General features: G+C 43.1%; 1 protein-coding gene across 1 annotated transcript in view; it reads right to left on the reverse strand.

Moving 5' to 3' along the window:
- LOC115020956 (atrial natriuretic peptide receptor 1-like) overlaps positions 1-22,336 on the reverse strand; it is a 58,383-nt gene that overhangs the window by 17,223 nt on the left and 18,824 nt on the right. Inside the window, 3 exon segments of the mRNA XM_029451058.1 lie at positions 9,238-9,373; positions 10,647-10,760; positions 12,311-12,498. Coding sequence (XP_029306918.1) covers positions 9,238-9,373; positions 10,647-10,760; positions 12,311-12,498 — 438 coding nt within the window.

The following is a 22,336-nucleotide window of genomic DNA, read 5'->3' on the forward strand; positions in this document are numbered from 1 at the left end:
GTGAGTCATGAAGTGGGGAAGCTTCATGATATCTGTTAGTTACATGTTTGACCTTGTTCACCTGTAGTGTGTACAACATGTATGACTCTGTTCACCTGTAGTGTGTACAACATGTATGACTCTGTTCACCTGTAGTGTGTACAACATGTATGACTCTGTTCACCTGTAGTGTGTACAACATGTATGACCCTGTTCACCTGTAGTGTGTACAACATGTATGACCCTGTTCACCTGTAGTGTGTACAACATGTATGACTCTGTTCACCTGTAGTGTGTACAACATGTATGACTCTGTTCACCTGTAGTGTGTACAACATGTATGAATGTTACAATACATATCTTTAAAGGAGCTTTTCTCTAAAGGAGCTTTTTCTCACACTCTTCAGCAGAAGTCTCCACTTCAGCAGCACTTACATACACCAAACTTTCCACTTTCATTCCTCTCTATATTCTGAAGCTTTGTGCAGAGGGCTTTGTTCACATGTCACTCACAGCTCATGTTATACACGCTACACTCACTACATGCAGGAAACCAGAATGCAAACGGTTATAAAGGTTGTATGTTGAAGTACTAGGGATACATTTTAGTATTTAATTAGGTATCAAGAATCGTGTATTTTCACTGGTATTGATTCTATAAATGACATCCCTGGTACAATCACATTTAATCTCATCTTTCAAGAACACAACGAGTCTCCTGACAGCTGTTTGCTGTCACCCTCTCCACATTTAAGAGTAGGCTAAAGACTTTCCTTTTTGATAAAGCTTATAGTTAGGGCTGGCTCAGGCTTGCCTTGGATCAGCCCCTAGTTATGCTGCTATAGGCTTAGACTGCCGGGGGACACCTCCCTGCTCTCCTCCTTCTCTTCCTCTCTCCTCCCCTCCCTCTCTTCTTCTCCCTCTCTATCTGTATGCATTTATGTAAATGTATGTTACTAACTCATCATCCGGGGCATCATCCCCGGAGTGTCTGTCTCTCATGTGGCAGGTTGCCACTGATAAAGTTTACGTCAGGATCAGGAATCGTGGCTGCGCCTGCTGACCTGGTCCTGCTGGACACCGGGAAGCCTTTTTGACATTTTCCTGGATTCATCCAAACTTTCTCTTTTTCAACACAACATCATTTCTGTCAAATGTTGTATTTGTACGATGTTGTTTATCCTGTACACACGACATCTATTCCACGTCTGTCCGTCCTGGGAGAGGGATCCCTCCTCAGTCTCTCCCTGAGGTTTCTTTTAGGAAGTTTTTCCTTGTGCGATGCGAGGGTCTAAGGACAGAGGGTCTAAAGACAGAGGGTCTAAGAACAGAGGGTCTGAGGACAGAGGGTCTAAAGACAGAGGGTCTAAAGACAGAGGGTCTAAGAACAGAGGGTCTAAGGACAGAGGGTCTGAGGACAGAGGGTCTAAAGACAGAGGGTCTAAGGACAGAGGGTCTAAGGACAGAGGGTCTAAGAACAGAGGGTCTGAGGACAGAGGGTCTGAGGACAGAGGGTCTAAAGACAGAGGGTCTAAGGACAGTGGGTCTAAGGACAGAGGGTCTGAGGACAGAGGGTCTAAAGACAGAGGGTCTAAAGACAGAGGGTGTAAAGACAGAGGGTCTAAGGACAGAGGGTCTAAGAACAGAGGGTCTAATGACAGAGGGTCTAAGGACAGAGGGTCTGAGGACAGAGGGTCTAAGGACAGAGGATCTGAGGGTCTAAGGACAGAGGGTCTAAGGACAGAGGGTCTAAAGACAGAGGGTCTAAAGACAGAGAGGTGTAAAGACAGAGGGTCTAAGAACAGAGGGTCTGAGGACAGAGGGTCTAATGACAGAGGGTCTAAGGACAGAGGGTCTAAGGACAGAGGGTCTAAAGACAGAGGGTCTAAAGACAGAGGGTCTAAGGACAGAGGGTCTAAGGACAGAGGGTCTGAGGACAGAGGGTCTGAGGACATAGGGTCTAAAGACAGAGGGTCTAAAGACAGAGGGTCTAAAGACAGAGGGTCTAAAGACAGAGGGTCTAAGGACAGAGGGTCTAAGGACAGAGGAATCCCATTAATAGATGATCCTAATATTTGGCCCTTTCAAAGCGTCTTATCTGTCAGATGGAAAGTGTAATTATCAGCCGGCTGCAGGGCTCTTATCACGCTGCCTCCCTCACATGGAGACACATGGAGGTGCGATGGAGACATGGCGAGGAGATGGATGTCCACAGCACAGAAAGCAGATTATTTAGGAGGGCAGAGGGCAGCAGGGTGGAGGAGCTCCGGCTGAAAGGCAGGAGGAGACGGGAGGCTCTGCTTCACAGAGATTACATTTCAGGGCTATTTTTGGCGGAGTCTCCTCTGGCGTCTAACAGGGGTGTCTGACAATGAGGCGAGGAGAGAGGAGCAATCACTAACAAGAGGAGATGGATGAGAGGAGACACTAAAACACGACTGAATGACAGAAATGAGACACAGAAGAGAAGATGGAAACACATGAGGAGAAATGACTTCAGATCAGATCAGCCTCGATGGGAATGAATGCACACAGAAGGATTTATATATAAATAACTCTATAAATAGATTTCAATGCACACAAACATATCATCTGTCAGTCATCGGGCTGTCAATGCATTCAAATATTCAACGCCGATTATTCGCGTGATTGTCCTTTAGTTAATCGCAAATCAATCACACGTTTTTTAATCGGTATTTAACACTCTTATCAATATGGAAGTGGACACATATGTTTGCTTTGTGCAAATGTTTGTATGTATAATGTTGGAAAACAAATATTGTCCAGAAAAATTGTCAAAGAATCAAAGAGTGTTTGTGGCACGAGGCTGATCACGTGTCCCTCCTGACAGGACAAACACTGAAGCGATGACACGTCTTCAGGAAGAGTCCTGACGCTCACATTAAACACCATCCTTTCTCTCCCCGTCAGTCACCGCCCTCCTCCTCCACCCAGATGACCCCTGATGACCTCTGACCCTTCAAAATAAAAGAGCGAAGGGTAAACGAGTCCGACCAGACTCAGGATGGAGAAGCTTGTGTGCGTTTTCATACACGTGTCATTCATCAGCCGGATCTGCAGGCTGAACTCTGACGCACAGAAACCTTTTCTCTCCCACAATAACAAGATTTGCGATCACAAGTTTTTAAAACTGAAAAATATTTAATAGAACTGTAAAAACGTTTTATTCTTTGGCATAAACAACCTGCTCGGCCTTAGAAACCTAAATGATCAGAGTACAAATTTAAATTGTGGCAACAAATCAATACAAACGGGGTTACAGTTGCTCCATTTAAGCATAAATAATAATAATAATAATAATAATAAATGAAATATATACTATATATATATATTTTTTAAATTATTTTATTAAAATATTTATTGTAATTATTTAAATGTATTTTAAATAATATCAATGCTGAAAATGGGCTCTATGATTAAGTATTAATGCCAAAGTGATGTGACCATTAAACAGTAGAATAATTGCACAGGTTATTGTATATATATTATTATATATTATATTATTATATTATTATTGTAAGTGTCGTCAGTATTTCACAGTTTGCAGGAGTGTTTACTTTGTCCGTTGCACAAATGTCACAATAAGTTATATAAAAAATAGACTGTTTAATTATAATTATTATGAACTCAGTGTAATTATCCAAAATCACTGCAGTACATTTAGTTTACATTCAGCTTTCAGTAAACCCACAAGAATCACATCAACAGAAATACAAGTGATGACGGAGCTTCTGCTCTCCAACACCTGCATCTCATTAACATGATGAACGCAGCACATCATCAGGATCAACTGGAAACAATTCCTGTGACATCTCCTCCTGCAGCCTGCGGAAATGTGCCGCCAGAGAGACGAGGAGGCAGAGAGACGAGGAGGCAGGGAGACGAGGAGGCAGGGAGACGAGGAGGCAGAGAGACGAGGAGGCAGGGAGACGAGGAGGCAGAGAGACGAGGAGGCAGAGAGACGATGAGGCAGGGAGACGAGGAGGCAGGGAGGCGAAGAGTCAGAGAGACGAGGAGGCAGAGAGACGATGAGGCAGAGAGACGAATGAGGCAGGGAGACGAGGAGGCAGGGAGACGAGGAGGCAGAGAGACGAGGAGGCAGAGAGACGAGGAGGCAGGGAGACGATGAGTCAGAGAGACGAGGAGGCAGGGAGACGAGGAGGCAGAGAGACCAAGAGTCAGAGAGACCAAGAGTCAGAGAGACGAGGAGGCAGGGAGACGAGGAGGCAGGGAGACGAGGAGGCAGGGAGACGAAGAGACAGAGAGACAAGGAGGCAGAGAGACGAAGAGACAGAGACGAGGAGGCAGAGAAACTAAGAGTCAGAGAGACGAGGAGGCAGAGAGACGAAGAGACAGAGACGAGGAAGCAGAGAGACGAAGAGTCAGAGAGACGAGGAGTCAGAGAGACGAAGAGTCAGAGAGACCAGGTGGCATAAAGACGAAGAGACAGAGACAAGGAGGCAGAGAGACAAAGAGTCAGAGAGATGAGGAGGCAGAGAGACGAGGAGGCAGAGAGACGAAGAGATAGGGAGACGAGGAGTCAGAAAGACGAGGAGGCAGAGAGACGAAGAGTCAGAGAGACGAGGAGTCAGAGAGACGAAGAGACAGAGACGAGGAGGCAGAGAGACAAAGAGTCAGAGAGACCAGGAGGCATAAAGATGAAGAGACAGAGACAAGGAGGCAGAGAGACAAAGAGTCAGAGAGATGAGGAGGCAGAGAGACGAGGAGGCAGAGAGACGAAGAGATAGGGAGACGAGGAGTCAGAGAGACAAAGAGACAGAGACGAGGAGGCAGAGAGACGAAGAGACAGAGAGACGAAGAGGCAGAGAGACAAAGAGTCAGAGAGACGAGGAGGCAGAGACGAAGAGTCAGAGAGATGAGGAGGCAGAGAGACGAAGAGACAGAGAGACAGGGAGACAGAGAGACGAGCAGGCAGGGAAACAAGGAGGCAGAGAGACGAGGCAGAGAGACGAAGAGACAGAGACGAGGAGTCAGAAAGACGAGGAGGCAGAGAGACGAAGAGACAGAGACGAGGAGGCAGAGAGACGAAGAGTCAGAGAGACAAAGAGTCAGAGAGACGAGAAGGCTGAGAGATGAAGAGACAGAGAGACAAGGAGGCATAGAGACGAAGAGACAGAGAGACAAAGAGTCAGAGAGATGAGGAGGCAGAGAGACGAAGAGACAGAGAGACGAAGAGGCAGAGAGGCAAAGAGACGAGGAGACAGAGACGAGGAGGCAGAGAGACGAAGAGTCAGAGAGACGAAGAGTCAGAGAGACGAGGAGGCAGAGAGACAAAGAGACAGAGACGAGGAGGCTGAGAGACGAAGAGTCAGAGAGACGAGGAGGCAGAGAGACGAAGAGACAGAGAGATGAAGAGTCAGAGTGACGAGGAGGCAGAGAGACGATGAGACAGAGAGACAATGAGGCAGAGAGACGAGGAGGCAGAGAGACGAGGAGGCAGAGACATGTTTTAAAAAGCTACAAACTGCCTCCTCTGGTGTACAACAGATCATCTTATCGGTGTGTTTTATAATGTCTGGGAAGCACTTTGTAAGCTTTCTGTAGAAAGTAAGTGCTGTATAAATTAACAACAAACTTTGGGTTTTCTTGATGCATCTCACTGCACGGCTCTGAAGTTCCAGCTAAATCTGATCCATGACAGACTGAGGCCGACTCCAGGTCCCTCAGTCCGCTCGCTTCCAGTAAAACTGTTTGAATCTAAAATAGAAACATAATGAAAGCCAGACGAGGCCACAGAGTCCGTTCTTGCCACGTTAAATACAGATATTTAAATTTGTGCAGGGAATCGTAACTTCTCGCTTATGAACCGACAGCTTGTTTGTGTTCCACATTTCTGCATTTTAATCATTTAGTTCAGAATACCTTCCAGAGAAGCGTCGACAGCAAAATGTTACATGATACTGTATCACTCCACCTTTCTAGCCTCATTCATGGCTTTTATTGTGAAAGAGCAAAGCAGGGCTGAGATGGTGCAATGAAAGGTCAAACAAATTGAAGTAAATATTGTTTTTAAAAAGCGAGATAGAGCGGAGCAGCGATGTAATTTGGCGGCTTTCCAATCGGAAGATTCACTTTCTTTTTGGTGAAACTGCTGAAATCATCTGGTTTGTGTTTTATGAATCAGACGGTGATGGATGACGCTTTCATCCAGTATTTCCTCTGGCAGCGGAGGGGTTTGGGTGGAGGTCAGAGGGCAGGACTGTAGATAAACGCATACTTCTGGAGGTACATGATGCATGAATCCCTGCAGAACTGAGGCAGACGCAGAGCTCTGCACGCCGGCAGACCTGCCAAATGCCTCACTGCTGCAAAACTCTCAATAGAAACCTCAAATATCAGCATTTAATGTCATTTTAATAGAAGTCCTGATGACTCTGAATCTTAATCTGTGAGTCAATACGAAGCCAGACATTTCTGTTAATTTGTGTTCTTTAGTTGGGGAATGAGGGAAAACTGTTTCCACTGCGAGTTTAAATACTTAAAATCCTGAGACGCCAAGAAAGACGGAGTTTGGTGGCGAGGAGAGGTCTCCTTCTCTCCTTCTCTCCTCTGATTCAAAGATTAAACATCAGAGTTTCTCCTGCACGCTGTTCGGCTGCTGCTAACGTTTGCTCAGCTTGTTTCTCTCAGAACTTTTTACCAGAAGCCGAATGATCCTCAGAGGTCTCCTCCTCTACAAAACAAATGGACATGGAAAGTAAAACTGATAAAAACGCAAAATAAAGCAGTTTCAAGTTAAAAATGAGGCGTGCACTGAGCGCAGCGTTCACTCAGCTTGTTTCGCTGAGAACTTAAGATCCAGACGTCCAGGACTAAAATCCTTCTTCCTTCAAATATAGAGTTAAAAAGACCAGGATGTGAAAAGTGTCTTAAAACTGTATAAACAGTCAGTTTATACCTTTATTCATATACATCATCAAGGTTGATGTTAAATACAAACTGCTTGTGCTGGTTGTTGTTCCCTATATAGAGACATTCAACCGTCTCTGTGTTTTAGTTTCAGAGCATCCTGTACGCGCTTCAGAGGACTGGCGTTAGCTGCAGCGTGACAGATATGAGCTTTAAGATAAGTTCTGACGAAGGAGACGGAGGCAGGTCCGAGGTCCGGACTCTCAGATCTCAGAGCCGCGAGGTTTCAGACTTCAGAAGCTTTTTGAGAAGTTAGTGAAACACAGTGCCGATAAGATGTATTGAATGATTATTACTAATAATGCATCACTTTAATAAAATAAAATGCATCACAACTGAATGATCCCATCCTCACTGAGTGTAAAGGGAATTATTGTAAGATGAATAAAATGAGAATATTAATATTGATGTGTATTGATATCTAACTTGTTATTGGCTCGCAGATGGTTTGAATTTTAAATGAAAAACATGATTTCTTTACCCAATCTTGTGTAAACATAAAGACATCTACACAATAAACATTAAATAGAATAAAACCACAACATCTTTAAATACCAATTTAAAAAGATATTTTCTGAGCCACTTCACACATGAGCGGGACTGACACACACACACAGCTCATGTATAATAAGCTGGACAGCATCCCATAATGGGTTTGACCTCAGTGTCAGCCATCATTTCATCTAAAGTGGGTGTCACCTTTCTCAGGAGGTAAGGGTTCATGTTGGAGTGCCGCGACTCAGATTTCATGCTAAAACCTCCAGCGTCAATTTAAACTCAGAGAGGAAACCTCTCACTGGAGGAGTGTTCGTAATACAACATGTAAGGATCACTTCTCTGCTTTACACAAGGCAGCGTGAATCTACCTTCCAGCTGCACAGAGCTGTGACGCATCAACTAACATGCAGAATATTTACTTTAGGGTTTTGCCCTGATGGAGCCACAACAGTCCCAAGTTCAGAAATTCAATATAATTCACCAGATTCACTTCCCTGCAAACAAACAGACAAACAGACAAACAAACAAACAAACAGACAAACAGATAGATAGACAACAAACAGACAAACAAACAGACAGACAAACAAACAAACAGACAAACAAACAGACAGACAAACAGACAGACAAACAGACAAACAAACAAACAAACAGACAGACAAACAGACAAACAAACAAACAAACAGACAGACAAACAAACAGACAGACAAACAGACAAACAAACAGACAAACAAACAAACAAACAGACAGACAAACAGACAAACAGACAAACAGACAAACAAACAAACAGACAAACAGATAGATAGACAACAAACAGACAAACAAACAAACAAACAAACAAACAGACAAACAGACAGACAAACAAACAAACAGACAAACAAACAGACAAACAAACAGACAAACAAACAAACAGACAAACAGACAAACAAACAGACAAACAGACAAACAAACAGACAAACAAACAGACAAACAAACAGACAAACAGACAAACAGACAGACAAACAGACAAACAAACAAACAGACAAACAAACAGACAAACAAACAGACAAACAAACAAACAAACAGACAGACAAACAAACAGACAAACAGACAAACAAACAGACAAACAGACAAACAAACAAACAGACAAACAAACAAACAGACAAACAGACAAACAAACAGACAAACAAACAGACAAACAAACAGACAAACAAACAAACAGACAAACAAACAGACAAACAAACAGACAAACAAACAGACAAACAAACAGACAAACAAACAAACAGACAAACAAACAGACAAACAAACAGACAGACAAACAGACAAACAAACAGACAGACAAACAGACAAACAGACAGACAAACAGACAAACAAACAAACAGACAAACAAACAGACAACAAACAACAAACAGACAAACAAACAGAAAAACAAACAAACAAACAAACAGACAAACAAAGAAGTTGACCAAAACTCAAAATGACCAGTTAGTCCCCTAAAACGGGGCCCTGAGAAGCATCTGGACGATGAGGAAGCTTTTATTGTAACTGTCACACCATCCAATCTTAAATAATCTGGAAGGCGTAGAGTTTCCGATGCCGTGTTTGAGATGTGTCCCGCAAATGTATGATTGAAAATCGCAGAACATTCAAGTTTTATTCCCGTAAATGTTGCACTTTAATCTGAGAATATCAGAATTCTTACTGACGTGTAAATGTTTCATATTATATGTTTAAGCAGTGAATGCTACGCGGTGACGCAGTGGTACACATTCATTTCCCCTTCTCTTCTCAAAATGACTTAAAATGTCTCAGACATGTTGAGCGTTCACTGACCGAGGAACGTTCGATTCCACATCTTCTGGGTGACGACTTTCCCCGGAGGCCGGCCGGCGGACAGCGACATGGTCTCGTTCAGAGCGTGAGTGTAGAGCATCAAACCGTCGTAGAATCCTCCGGCGATGATGTTCATCTGGAAGACAAGAAGAAACTCATTTAAACATTTTCTCTACTTATAATTCTGTCTGTGTATGAATCGTGAAAACGTACATGACCAGCTGCTAGTGATGAGTAACCAGACACTCAAACCAAAGTGTCTCCAACACTCAGAGTAAAGAAAATCAATAATCAATACCCATAATCCTCTCTGATACTGGCTGCTGTAGCATTTAGAGAGTCCAACAAGCACAATTAGCCTTCCTGACCTTCAAAGACACCAGACTCCATTGACAAAAACAGTAATTTAACCTGGCAGAACACGGGAGCTGCTGGTCCGACGCTGCCTCCATCAGTTCGTGTGTGTTGTTGTGCAACGTCGTGTTTTAAAGTCACAACAACACACACTAACTTCGTTATGATCATGTGACTGTTGGTCCAGTTGCTGCCATCTGTTTGTTTCCTTTTAAGTATCCTGTTTCTCCACTGAGTGTCATCTTATTATATGTGTGTGCGTGCGTGCGTGTGAGTGTGTTTAGTATCAAGCTCTGTGTGTGTTAACTACATTAGCGTCCCTCAGCTGTCTGTCTGCTGCTGATGAACTTTCAACACTGTTTTTCTTCTTGCTTTTGTTTTTCTTCCCATCTCTGCCTCTGTGTGTGTGTGTGTGTGTGTGTGTGTGTGTGTGTGTGTGTGTGTGTGTGTGTGTGTGTGTGTGTGTGTGTGTGTGTGTGTGTCTGTGTGTACAGGAGAAAATCAGCAGACTAACCCATCTCCTCTGAACTGAGTTGTCTCAGTTCTGCAGCTGCACTGTTGACACTAATTACACATTCCCATGGCATCGATGGCTTCTTCCAGCAGGTGCGTTTATATATATATATATATATATATATATATATACATACAGTATATATAAATATATATACATACGTTACGCTTCATCAACTCGTTTCCTCTCGTTATAATAAACCATATCTGTGTCGAGGACGTCCGTCTGTACGACACTCTGTATTTGCATGAAGCCAAAGAGGAGGGAACTGTGTTGGAATATTAACAATGTTTGTGAGGTTTATATGTTGGTCCGTGTTTGTAATATATGTAGTTCATATCATCGCCTGTGTGCGGGGAGGAACAGAGGGTCGCTGTATCTTTTCAAAATATTTAAATTAAGATTTGTTCAACGTATTTTTGGATCTCAGCGACTTAAAGTTTGTTTCCTGAAGTCACTACAATATATAACACAACACACACACACACACACACACACACACACACACACACACACACACACACACACACACACTTCTCACCAGGGAGTCCTCGATGGTGTAGTTGAACATGTTCCTGGCGTCAGTCTTCAGGTTGTTCACAAACGCTCTGTATTCGGGGTTCTGAGGCTCTCGGTACGTCAGGATCTTCACGCTCTGCACAGGAAGAGGATTTAAAACACATGTTCTCACACGACTGACACGTCAACTCAATGGATGGAGATTTAAATGGTTTGACGTGTTTCCTCGTGTTCTCTGATTGAATGTTAATGCTGTGATTACCTTTTTAAATGTGTATTTTTATTAATGTGTTTTTGTAAAGTGGATCTCTCTGATATTAACCATCAACTCTTTATTAATATTATTATTATACGAGTAAAACAAGCCATCTTTGACCTGTTTTTGTCCTGAATATGTTCACGTAGAACAGGAACATTACGAACTGTGACGGCAGACTTTATGACTCCTGTAACCAGATCCACTTCTTCCTTCTTGCCTTTCACAATAAAAGCGTGAAACATATACAGTGTAACTGTTTACCAGAGAGACGTCACATCCACTTCATCAAATGTCTTAAAGGAGCTTAAACCTTTTATTAAAGTTTAAGTGTTGCAGATATTTCATGTTGTTTTATGTTATTCTGTTGATTAAACTCAATACAGTTAAATTTTATCTTTAATATTTTTTATCTAACTGACCTCCGCCAAGGCCGTGTTCATACGTGCGGAATACTTTGAGTGTCCGCGCCGTGATTCTGATCCGCTCCAGATTTGAATGTTTCTTGCTTGGCCCGTGCTGCACACTTACACCACGTTTCATGAAAATCACTCAGTTTTTACAAAATCCTGCTGACAAACAAACCAACAAAACAACAAACTGAAAATAAAAATAATAATAAAATAAAAAAGTAACAAACAAACATTTGTTTTTACAAAGAAGCAAACAGAGTGGTGGAGTAAACCATCCAATTTGTCATCTGCCCGACATCACGCTCAGACAAAGAAGCATAGAGAAAGTGTGTGTGTGTGTGTGTGTGTGTGTGTGTGTGTGTGTGTGTGTGTGTAGAAGAGGGTCAGTAGAGAATTAAGTCAATTTCGAGTAAAGAGATGAGATGAGAGGACACACTTCAGAGAAACCTGGGAAATCAGAGAGCGACTGACGTCAAACTCTCCAACGTGCTTCAGGTCGGCGTTTAACCCCTCACACACACGCACACACACACACACACACACACACAGTCACAGACACACACACACACAGACACAGACACACACACACACAGTCACAGGCACAGACACACACAGACACACACAGACACACACAGACACACACACAGACACACACACACACACACAGTCACAGACACACACACACACAGACACAGACACACACACACACAGTCACAGGCACAGACACAGACACACACACACACACACAGACACACACACACACACACACACACATACACACACACACACTCAGTCCGTTGAGTTATCAGATGATGAGGAGAGAAAATCTGATGTGAAATAAAATGACACAATGTTCAATAAAATCTTTTAACACGGAACAAAAACAAAACGTTAGTAACTGTAGTTATTGAGCTGAACTTCACTTGAAATTGACTTGAAGTGATTATCTGCAGTTTGAGGAACTGGAGTCGGATCCTTGCAGATAATTACTTCGTGTTTTGTAAATAAACTCTGTACCTGGAAGGCGTCTCTGGCGACGGCATCGTCCTCGTCCCCGCGGGCCCACGGCTGTCCGTGTGTGGATTTCAGACTGTCTCCGAACACGTCGATGTAGAAGAAGACGTACTGCTCGTGAGGAAGATCTGCCTGCCGGAACTCGACCATCAACTTCCTGAAGATGTCGGGAGAGCAGCAGACAAACATCACTGGAAAGAACAAGACGCAGCAATTTAGGTTTTGGTGGGACAGACGTAGACACTTAGACTGGTGACTTTTCAATGTGGATTAACATAAAACATCAGGTGACTGCACGGCTCATCTGTCGTGTCTCTTTGTAGTCGTTTTGTGTCTCTTTGTAGTCAAATCAAATCAAATCAAATTTATTTGTAAAGCCCAATATCACAAATTATACATTTGTCTCAGTGTGCTTTACAGACTGTACAGGTTACGACACCCTCTGTCCTTAGACCCTCTGTCCTTAGACCCTCTGTCCTTAGACCCTCTGTCCTCAGACCCTCTGTCTTTAGACCCTCTGTCCTCAGACCCTCTGTCCTTAGACCCTCTGTCCATAGACCCTCTGTCCTCAGACCCTCTGTCTTTAGACCCTCTGTCCTCAGACCCTCTGTCTTTAGACCCTGTCCTTAGACCCTCTGTCCTTAGACCCTCTGTCCTCAGACCCTCTGTCTTTAGACCCTCTGTCCTCAGACCCTCTGTCCTTAGACCCTCGCATCGCACAAGGAAAAACTTCCTAAAAGAAACCCCAAAATTAAAGGGGGAAAAATGGAAGAAACCTCAGGGAGAGACTGAGGAGGGATCCCTCTCCCAGGATGGACAGACGTGCAATAGATGTCGTGTGTACAGGATAAACAACATAGCTGTCACAATTCATGATCCTGACGTAAACTTTATCAGTGGCAACCTGCCACATGAGAGACAGACACTCCGGGGATGATACCCCGGATGGTGAGTTAGTAACATACATTTACATAAATGCATACAGATAGAGAGGGAGAAGAAGAGAGAGGGAGGGGAGGAGAGAGGAAGAGAAGGAAGAGAGCAGGGAGGTGTCCCCCGGCAGTCTAAGCCTATAGCAGCATAACTAGGGGCTGATCCAGGGGAAACCTGAGCCAGCCCTAACTATAAGCTTTATCAAAAAGGAAAGTCTTTAGCCTGCTCTTAAATGTGGAGAGGGTGTCTGCCTCCCGAACACAAACTGGAAGCTGGTTCCACTGGAGAGGAGCTTGATGGATGAAGGCTCTGGCTCCCATTGTACTCTTAGAGACTCTAGGAACTACAAGTAACCCTGCAGTCTGGGAGGGCAATGCTCTAGTTGGTTTATAAGGTACTATGAGATCTTTAAGAAATGCTGGAGCCTGACCATTAATTGCTTTGTAAGTCAGGAGAAGGATTTTGAATTCTATTCTGTATTTTACCGGGAGCCAGTGCAGAGCAGCTAATACAGGAGTAATATGATCCCGTTTCCTTGTTCTTGTCAATACACGTGCCGCTGCATTTTGGATCAACTGAAGAGTCTTAAGCGACCTTTTGGGACAACCTGATAACAATGAGTTGCAGTAATCCAGCCTTGAAGTAACAAATGCATGGACTAGTTTTTCTGCATCATTTTGAGACAGGATGTTATTTTTGCAATGTTACGTAGATGAAAGAAGGCAGTCCTTGAGATTTGTTTTATGTGGGAGTTAAACGACAGATCTTGATCAAAGATGACGCCAAGATTCCTTACAGTGGTGCTGGAGGCCAAGTTAATGCCATCCAGAGCTACTATGTCATTAGAAAATGCGTTTCGGAGGCGTTTAGGGCCAAGTATAATAACTTCAGTTTAACATCAAAAAGTTGCTAGACATCCAAGTTTATATATCCTTAAGGCTTGAAGTTTAGCCAATTGATTGGTTTCATCTGGTGTAATTGATAGATATAATTGGGTATCATCCGCATAACAAGAAAGTTTATAGAGTGGTTCCTTATAATATTGCCCAAAGGAAGCATATATAAGGTGAATAGAATCGGTCCAAGTACAGAACCCTGCGGAGCTCCAAGACTGACTTTGGCTGTCATGGAGGATTTATCGTTAACAAGTACAAATTGAGATCGCTCAGATAAATAGGACTTGAACAAGCTTAGTGCGGTTCCTTTTATGCCAACACAATGTTCCAGTCTCTGTAGTAGAATGTCCTGATCAACAGTGTGGAAAGCAGCACTGAGGTCTAACAAGACAAGAACAGAGACGAGTCCTTTGTCTCTGATGCCAATAGAAGCTCATTGGTAACTTTCACCAGTGCCGTCTCTGTGCTATGATGAACTCTAAATCCAGATTGAAAAACCCTCAAATAAACTATTATTATGTAAAAAGTCACACAACTGTTTTGCGACTGCTTTCTCGAGGATCTTAGCGAGAAAGGGAAGGTTAGATATCGGCCTATAGTTGGCTTAAAACCTCTGGATCAAGACCAGGCTTTTTAAGAAGTGGTTTTATTACGGCTACTTTAAAGGATTGTGGTACGTAGCCAGATAATAGAGACAGGTTGATCATATTTAATAACGAGGTGTTAATTAAGGGTAAAACTTCTTTAAACAGTTTAGTTGAATCGGGTCTAAAAGACAGGTTGATGCTTAGACGATGAGATTGTTGAAGTTAGTTGGTTAAGGTTGATTGGAGTAAAACAGTCTAGATATATTTCAGGAGTTACAGATGTTTTTAAGGTTCTGGAGGTTGAAGTTAAGTCGTTACTGATTGAGGTCAGGAGGAGATTAATTTAGTCTCTAATAATTATAATTTTATCGTTAAAGAAGCTCATGAAGTCGTCACTACTGAGAGATATAGGAACAGAAGGCTCTGTAGAGCTGTGGCTCTCTGTCAGCCTCAGTGCTGAACAGAAACCTGGGGTTGTTCTTATGTTCTTCTGTTAAGGAAGAGTAATAAGCTGCTCTGCATTACGGAGAGCCTTCTTATACGCTTTAACATTATCTAACCAGACTAAACCATTCTTACACTTTAGTGGAACGACATTTACTTTCAAGATTTCTGGACTTTTGTTTTAGTTTGAGGATTTGTAAATTAAGCCGGAGCTTTCTTTTTCTGTTTTATGATCTTCTTCTTTAGAGGAGCGACAGAGTCGAGTGTTATTCGCAGTGAGGCTGCAGCGCTATCAACAAGATGATTAATTTGTGAGGGACTAAAGTTAGCATTGGAGTCCTCCGTTATATTGATATTGAGTCCTGGTGTTGAATTAAGTGCTGATGGAATCACTTCCTTAAATTTAGTCACAGCACTTTCAGATAGACATCGAGCGTAGGATGTTCTGCCTGCTGGCTTGTAGTCCAGTAACAGGACTTCAGAAGTTATTAAAATGTTCTGATAAAAGAGGATTATGTGGACACGCTGATAAACTTTCAGTTTCAACACCATATCCCAGAACAAGGTCCAGAGTTTAAACAGTGAGTTGTTCATGTACATTTTGACTGAACCCAATTGAATCTAATATTGAGATAAATGCATGCAACCATGATGTGTTCAAATGTATTCTTGTATTTTTATAGGTATACTGTATGGTGCATATTGTTGGAGGAGGCTGGGACTTAAGATTCACTGTTGCTGCTCATAAGACGATAAATCTTTGATCTTTGATCATCGCGGCCTCACGAGACTCAAACAAAGATTTTTGCAAAGTCTGCAGGAAAGAAAACTATTGTTGACGCTTGATGTCATGAACTGGAGGACACGCCCTCCTCCAACTCTTTCCCCAGTCTCATATGTTCAGCCTAAAGTTCTGTCTGTGTCTGACACGCTGCACCTTTAAGTCTTAGTAACAGAGAAGGTTTCATTTAAGCAGTCTCTGCTTTCTGTTTCTCGGATGCGGAGAGACTCTCTCAGCTTCCTCCCACGTCTGCGTCTCTGTGTCGGAGTTTCAGGAAGTCTCCAGAGGCGTGATGACATTCCTCCAGCCTGCCGTTCCTGTCCCAGCGCCTCTATTGTTTCAGGCTTTAATAACCTTTGTGCAGGAAGTGAACGGTGAAACACAGAAACCACGCGGGGCTCAACATCGTTCTGTTCCGATTGAAACTGAGCTCAGGACTGTTCCCCTCTACCGCCGCTATAAATACTCAGAGACTCATTTCTTCACCTAACTTCATTCATATTATTAATATATCTGCACTGCTTTGATTCACATTTACATTACACGTCTTCACTGCAGTAAACGCACCCTGTAAAAATACTTAAGTGAATAGTTAAAGTACTTAAAGTAAAAGTACTGATTGTGCAGTAAATGTACTTAAAGTAAATGTAGTTCTTTAAGACGATGTCGGGCTGATGGGGAATCTGTCCACATGCATTTAAGTGTTTCATGTTTGTCATCATGTGATAATGTTTCTGATGATGCGTCTCTCTGTAGACACGACCCTGAAACCAGGAAGAGCTGAAAGTCCTGCAGGAGGAGCCTTGACCTCCAAACCCCCCCGACCTCTGACTTCCTGTCACTTTCCACTTAAAGGATTCCAGAGCTGCGACTGACAGGAACACCAAAGACCTGGAACATCCCGCTAAAGTTCCAGGAGAGCTCAGCAGTGATTGGACGGGAAGAACCCGCCACGTAAACACCAAATCCTCTTTTCAGAATCCGCAATTATCCCTTTTATGAGAAACCTGAACATGCGAGCTGGAGTTCTGCAGGTTGCACGTGTACACCTTGTGATCAATACATCAATCAAAATAAATGTTATGTATACAGGACAATATCATCACTAACGTGGCCTCAGGGGGCGTTACCATCTTCAATGAAAAAGATCCAGGAGGATGTCAAACAGCTTCACGGTGTCCCCAAGAATAATCAGAGAGACGCAGAACTATGGACACAAAGGGACTTTGTCTCATAATCCATAATTGCACTCGGGGTGCAAAGGTTGTCTGTATCCACTTTATCATCCACAGAGTGCAGAAGAGTTTAAGAAGTTACAGAATGACGTCATTAATCTGAGCGTCTTCACGTCATTTAAAATCACAGAACTGCGCCGTCATGCGGCTGCACAGCCTTCATACGAGACGAGAAGGTCACGCAGGAAATAAGATGTTCTTCTTCTCTTCTTTACCTCCCGACCTTGTTCCCCCTCACTTTAGCTTTGATGATGGAGTTTGAAGAAGATAAAGTATAAATGATAATAATTAAGGGAAACAAGGACACAGGGCCGTATTTTCAAAATACCAAAAACACAAACGATCTCCAAAATATTTTCCAGAATTAAATCGGATCTGCTCCACGAGCAAAGTCTAATTCAGCTCTTATACTCTTTGTACGATCAAAAGGTTTGTCACAACTGCAGAAGGCCAAACTATTGTACCCGAAGAAGAAGAAGAACGATAATAAGAAAAATAAAAGTCTTCTGGGATCTGAACATTTACCATCGAGGAAAATATAAAACTAAAAGCTATAAAACTGTACATGAAATATGTGTGAGGACACTTCCCAGTTACTGAAACGCACGATATCTAATGTTCTCAATCTAATCAATAACAAAAGACAGCAGCGTTGCATCATGGGGGTTAAACATCAGAGTTTCTCCTGCACGCTGTTCGGCCGCCGCTAACGTTTGCTCAGCTTGTTTCTCTGAGAACTTAAGAGACTAAAATCCTTCATCCTTCAAATATAGTTAAAAACACCAAGATGTGAAAGGTGTCTTAAAACTGTATAAAAATATGATCATGTGAGTGGTGATATATATTATTATAGAATATATATCATTGGATCATTATTATTGATGTATTCATATGTAAGCCGTACTTTAAAGTCGTCTCGGGTCATATACTTCATGTACTTTTGGTACTTTAATGTGTAACTATGGATCATATCTTAGAAGCTGATGTTTTGTTTGGATAATAACATTATCTCAGTGAGAGAAGTGTTCCTCTCGGAGATGTTGTGGAGCAGAAGTAAAATGAGAACTCTGTGTGTAATACATTATCATTTGTGACATGCATGTGAACCTGCAAACAGACTAATGGGACCCTGAGTGACAACTTCATGTGTACTTAGCAATTATGTTGGGTAATTACTCTGAGGCCACGAACACTGAAGTTCATGTACCGACACTCAGCAGAGCGGCGGGGCAGAGGAACAGCAACGAGGAAAAGGATGTTGAACTTCTTACTAAAATATGATGGAATATATTTAGAATAATTCTTTAATAAATCTCTTCAGGCAAAAGAAGATGTGTTCAAGGACTTGGATCTCTAGGTGTGTGAATGCTTTAAGTAGTGATAACAGCCTAATTGTGCATTTGATTTGTTCGAAAGGTGCTTTATAAATAAAGTTTTTATTGATTCATAACGTCTTTGTGTTTCTCTTGATATATTGCAATTAGTTATTGATGGTTGGTGTTTTTATATGTATGATAAGAACATCCTACTTCTCATGTCTGAGCATTTTAAAGACATTTGAACACCAATGCCGGCCTTGTTTTTATGCTTCAATGCCTCGCTTCGCTCTCTGCCCCAAACATAAACACTGCCTGCGACAAACTGAAGCACACGGTTAATTATTGTGCAGAAGGACTTGAAATGCGTGACCTGCAGCGGGCTTCAGTCCAATAATGTGCAGCGCCCGACAGATGTTAGGTCATGGGCGTGAGGCTCAGAGAAGGTATTCGAATAGTCCCTAATGGACGCAGTCGATAAGAAGCTGTTTACAAAACAGGAAGTGGTCGTGACGCTCCCTGCTGACACAGCTGGAGCAAAGCCAGGACACACAGCTGAGACAAGCAAGTAACAACTATTACCGCTTATATATATATATATATATATATATATATATATATATATATATATATATATAGTTTTGGAAGTTGTGAATCGACCTTTACTCAACGTCTCCGCGCAGCCCTAATGTGCAGTCTGCAGTGAAAGTGAAGACGTGTGTGCGGCCGGGCTGCACTGACAGTGTGAGTTAAAGTAAAACGAGGACAGAGACAGCGCTGTGGTTCTGCAGGGCGATGATCTCCCTGCAGGAGTCCTCTGGGACAACACGCTGGCCCCGAGCGGGAAGCCAAACGGACCGTACGCTCTGCAAATACACGACATGTCACGGGGAAACAACCTGCATTACACGTCGTGCAAACCTCATCTGCTTCTCTTTACGTGCAGCTCGTCCCTCTGGGCCGTCACAACCTCCGGAACACTGATTGTTATGAACCTAAATAAATGATTGCTTTCCAAACAAGCTCTGCAGCTCATGCTGTTGCATTAATGTTTCTCAACATGTTCAGTAAAGCTGCAGAATGCACAAACTCACAAGCTACCAGCATTATAAAGTCTTTAAATAATCTCCTCCTTCACCAGCTGCAACATTAAAGTGATGCATTAATGCACCATATATTATAGTAAATACAACATATATTATTCTGCATTACGAGGACTTTGAGGTAAACATTTGAGTGCGGGAACAGGTTTCTCCACTGGTTTCACTACTTTAACGCTCACAACATATAATAAAATACATGCAGAAACTACTTCTTGTTGTTCAGCATCCTGAAGGTCAGTCGCACGATATTTGTTCTAAATAGTTGAAACGTTTTGTTTTGAGTGACACAGGTGGACACATACACATACATACATCAGCGCCTTGAGATTGCTTTTAGCTTTGAAAGGCACTTTACAAATGCAATTTATTATTATTATTATTATTATTATTATTATTATTATTATTATTATTATACAAGTTATTGCTGTTTCACAATAAAAGCTTTTAAGTAACAAAATAACGGGAGAGTTTGATTGTGAAGAATTTAGAAAATGAAATGTGTCTTGAATTAGCGAAGCGTTGTATCTTCGATAATAACAAGTCTGCTGTCCTGCAGGAGATTTAATATAATAAGCAGCTGCATTCACTGGGGACTTTTATTGTGAAGGTTTGTCGACCACTAGTCACAGCTATAGTTACACCTTCAGGCGACACACACACACACACACACACACACACACACACACACACACACACACACACACACACACTGTAATCCTGCTGGCAAACAAAAAACAAAACCCAAAACACCTCCAGGGGAAATAACTAAAGTGCGTCGGAGCTCCGAGACGCTCTGAACTCCCTGAACTTCTCTGCAGCCGTCCGTCTCACTGCCTGGATGAAGAACTCCCGTCTTCTCCTCGGCTCTGGGATTCCAGCGTATTAATCTTTAACTACTGCCAGATGGACGGGAACGGCGGCGCGGAAGAGGAAAAGAGGGCTGAAGCACGGCCTTGTGGGTAGATTTGTTCAGGATGATGGACTGCCGGCCTCGCTGGCACGACGACGGGAGATGAGGCGGCGACATCACATGTCAGCTGATGAGGTTTCAGTTTACACTTTGAGTCAATGAGTTTGGAAACGACAGCGACAGGATTCCAACAAGAATCCGTATTTTACTTAATGTGCCAACTGTAAATGATATTTCATTACATTTGACTTCCTGACATGAAGGTTTGAATGTTGGGAAACCATCTCAGGACTGGATATCCAATGTTGGTGCTGAATGTTTTATGATTTTCTCAGATACTTCCAGAAAGGTTACAGACTTCAGCTTCTCTTTCAGCCTCTTCACCCTGCAGATCGGCGGGTTGAGGTTTAGGATTGAGGTGTCCTTCACACAGGACGCAAGTTTTCATCTTCTGAGAAATGTAAAAACTAAAGAAACACGACTTGGATCTTTGTATAAAAACAGAAATCCAGATGGACTTTTCCACTGGTCACATTCACAGCATGGTGTTAATGCTGAGCGTTGTCTTAATTAGCGTGCTCTAGTTTTGCTCGTTGAGCTGAACGATTTGGAAAAAGGATTTAATTGCAATATAATTCGCAATTTCTTGTTTTCACTGAGAAACATATTAAGCAATGGTGCTGAGATCTGTTGTGATCTGTAGCAGAAGTGCAGGTCGGCAGATCTCTGCAGGTCGGCAGATCTCTGCAGGTCGGCAGATCTCTGCAGTGTCTGCAGATCTCTGCAGTGTCTGCAGATCTCTTCAGGTCTGCAGATCTCTTCAGGTCTGCAGATCTCTTCAGGTCTGCAGATCTCTTCAGATTGGCAGATCTCTGCAGTGTCTGCAGATCTCTTCAGGTTGGCAGATCTCTGCAGTGTCTGCAGATCTCTTCAGGTCGGCAGATCTCTTCAGGTCGGCAGATCTCTTCAGGTCGGCAGATCTCTGCAGTGTCTGCAGATCTCTTCAGGTCTGCAGATCTCTGCAGTGTCTGCAGATCTCTTCAGGTTGGCAGATCTCTGCAGGTCGGCAGATCTCTTCAGGTCTGCAGATCTCTGCAGTGTCTGCAGATCTCTTCAGGTTGGCAGATCTCTGCAGTGTCTGCAGATCTCTTCAGGTTGGCAGATCTCTGCAGATCTCTTCAGGTTGGCAGATCTCTGCAGATCTGCAGATCTCTTCAGGTCGGCAGATCTCTTGAGGTCTGCAGATCTCTTCAGGTCGGCAGATCTCTGCAGTGTCTGCAGATCTCTTCAGGTTGGCAGATCTCTGCAGGTCTGCAGATCTCTTCAGGTCTGCAGATCTCTTCAGGTCTGCAGATCTCTTCAGGTCTGCAGATCTCTTCAGATTGGCAGATCTCTGCAGTGTCTGCAGATCTCTTCAGGTTGGCAGATCTCTGCAGTGTCTGCAGATCTCTTCAGGTCGGCAGATCTCTTCAGGTCGGCAGATCTCTTCAGGTCGGCAGATCTCTGCAGTGTCTGCAGATCTCTTCAGGTCTGCAGATCTCTGCAGTGTCTGCAGATCTCTTCAGGTTGGCAGATCTCTGCAGGTCGGCAGATCTCTTCAGGTCTGCAGATCTCTGCAGTGTCTGCAGATCTCTTCAGGTTGGCAGATCTCTGCAGTGTCTGCAGATCTCTTCAGGTTGGCAGATCTCTGCAGATCTCTTCAGGTTGGCAGATCTCTGCAGATCTGCAGATCTCTTCAGGTCGGCAGATCTCTTGAGGTCTGCAGATCTCTTCAGGTCGGCAGATCTCTGCAGTGTCTGCAGATCTCTTCAGGTTGGCAGATCT

Source organism: Cottoperca gobio, chromosome 16 (assembly GCF_900634415.1).
Source record: "Cottoperca gobio chromosome 16, fCotGob3.1, whole genome shotgun sequence".
Taxonomy (NCBI): domain Eukaryota; kingdom Metazoa; phylum Chordata; class Actinopteri; order Perciformes; family Bovichtidae; genus Cottoperca; species Cottoperca gobio.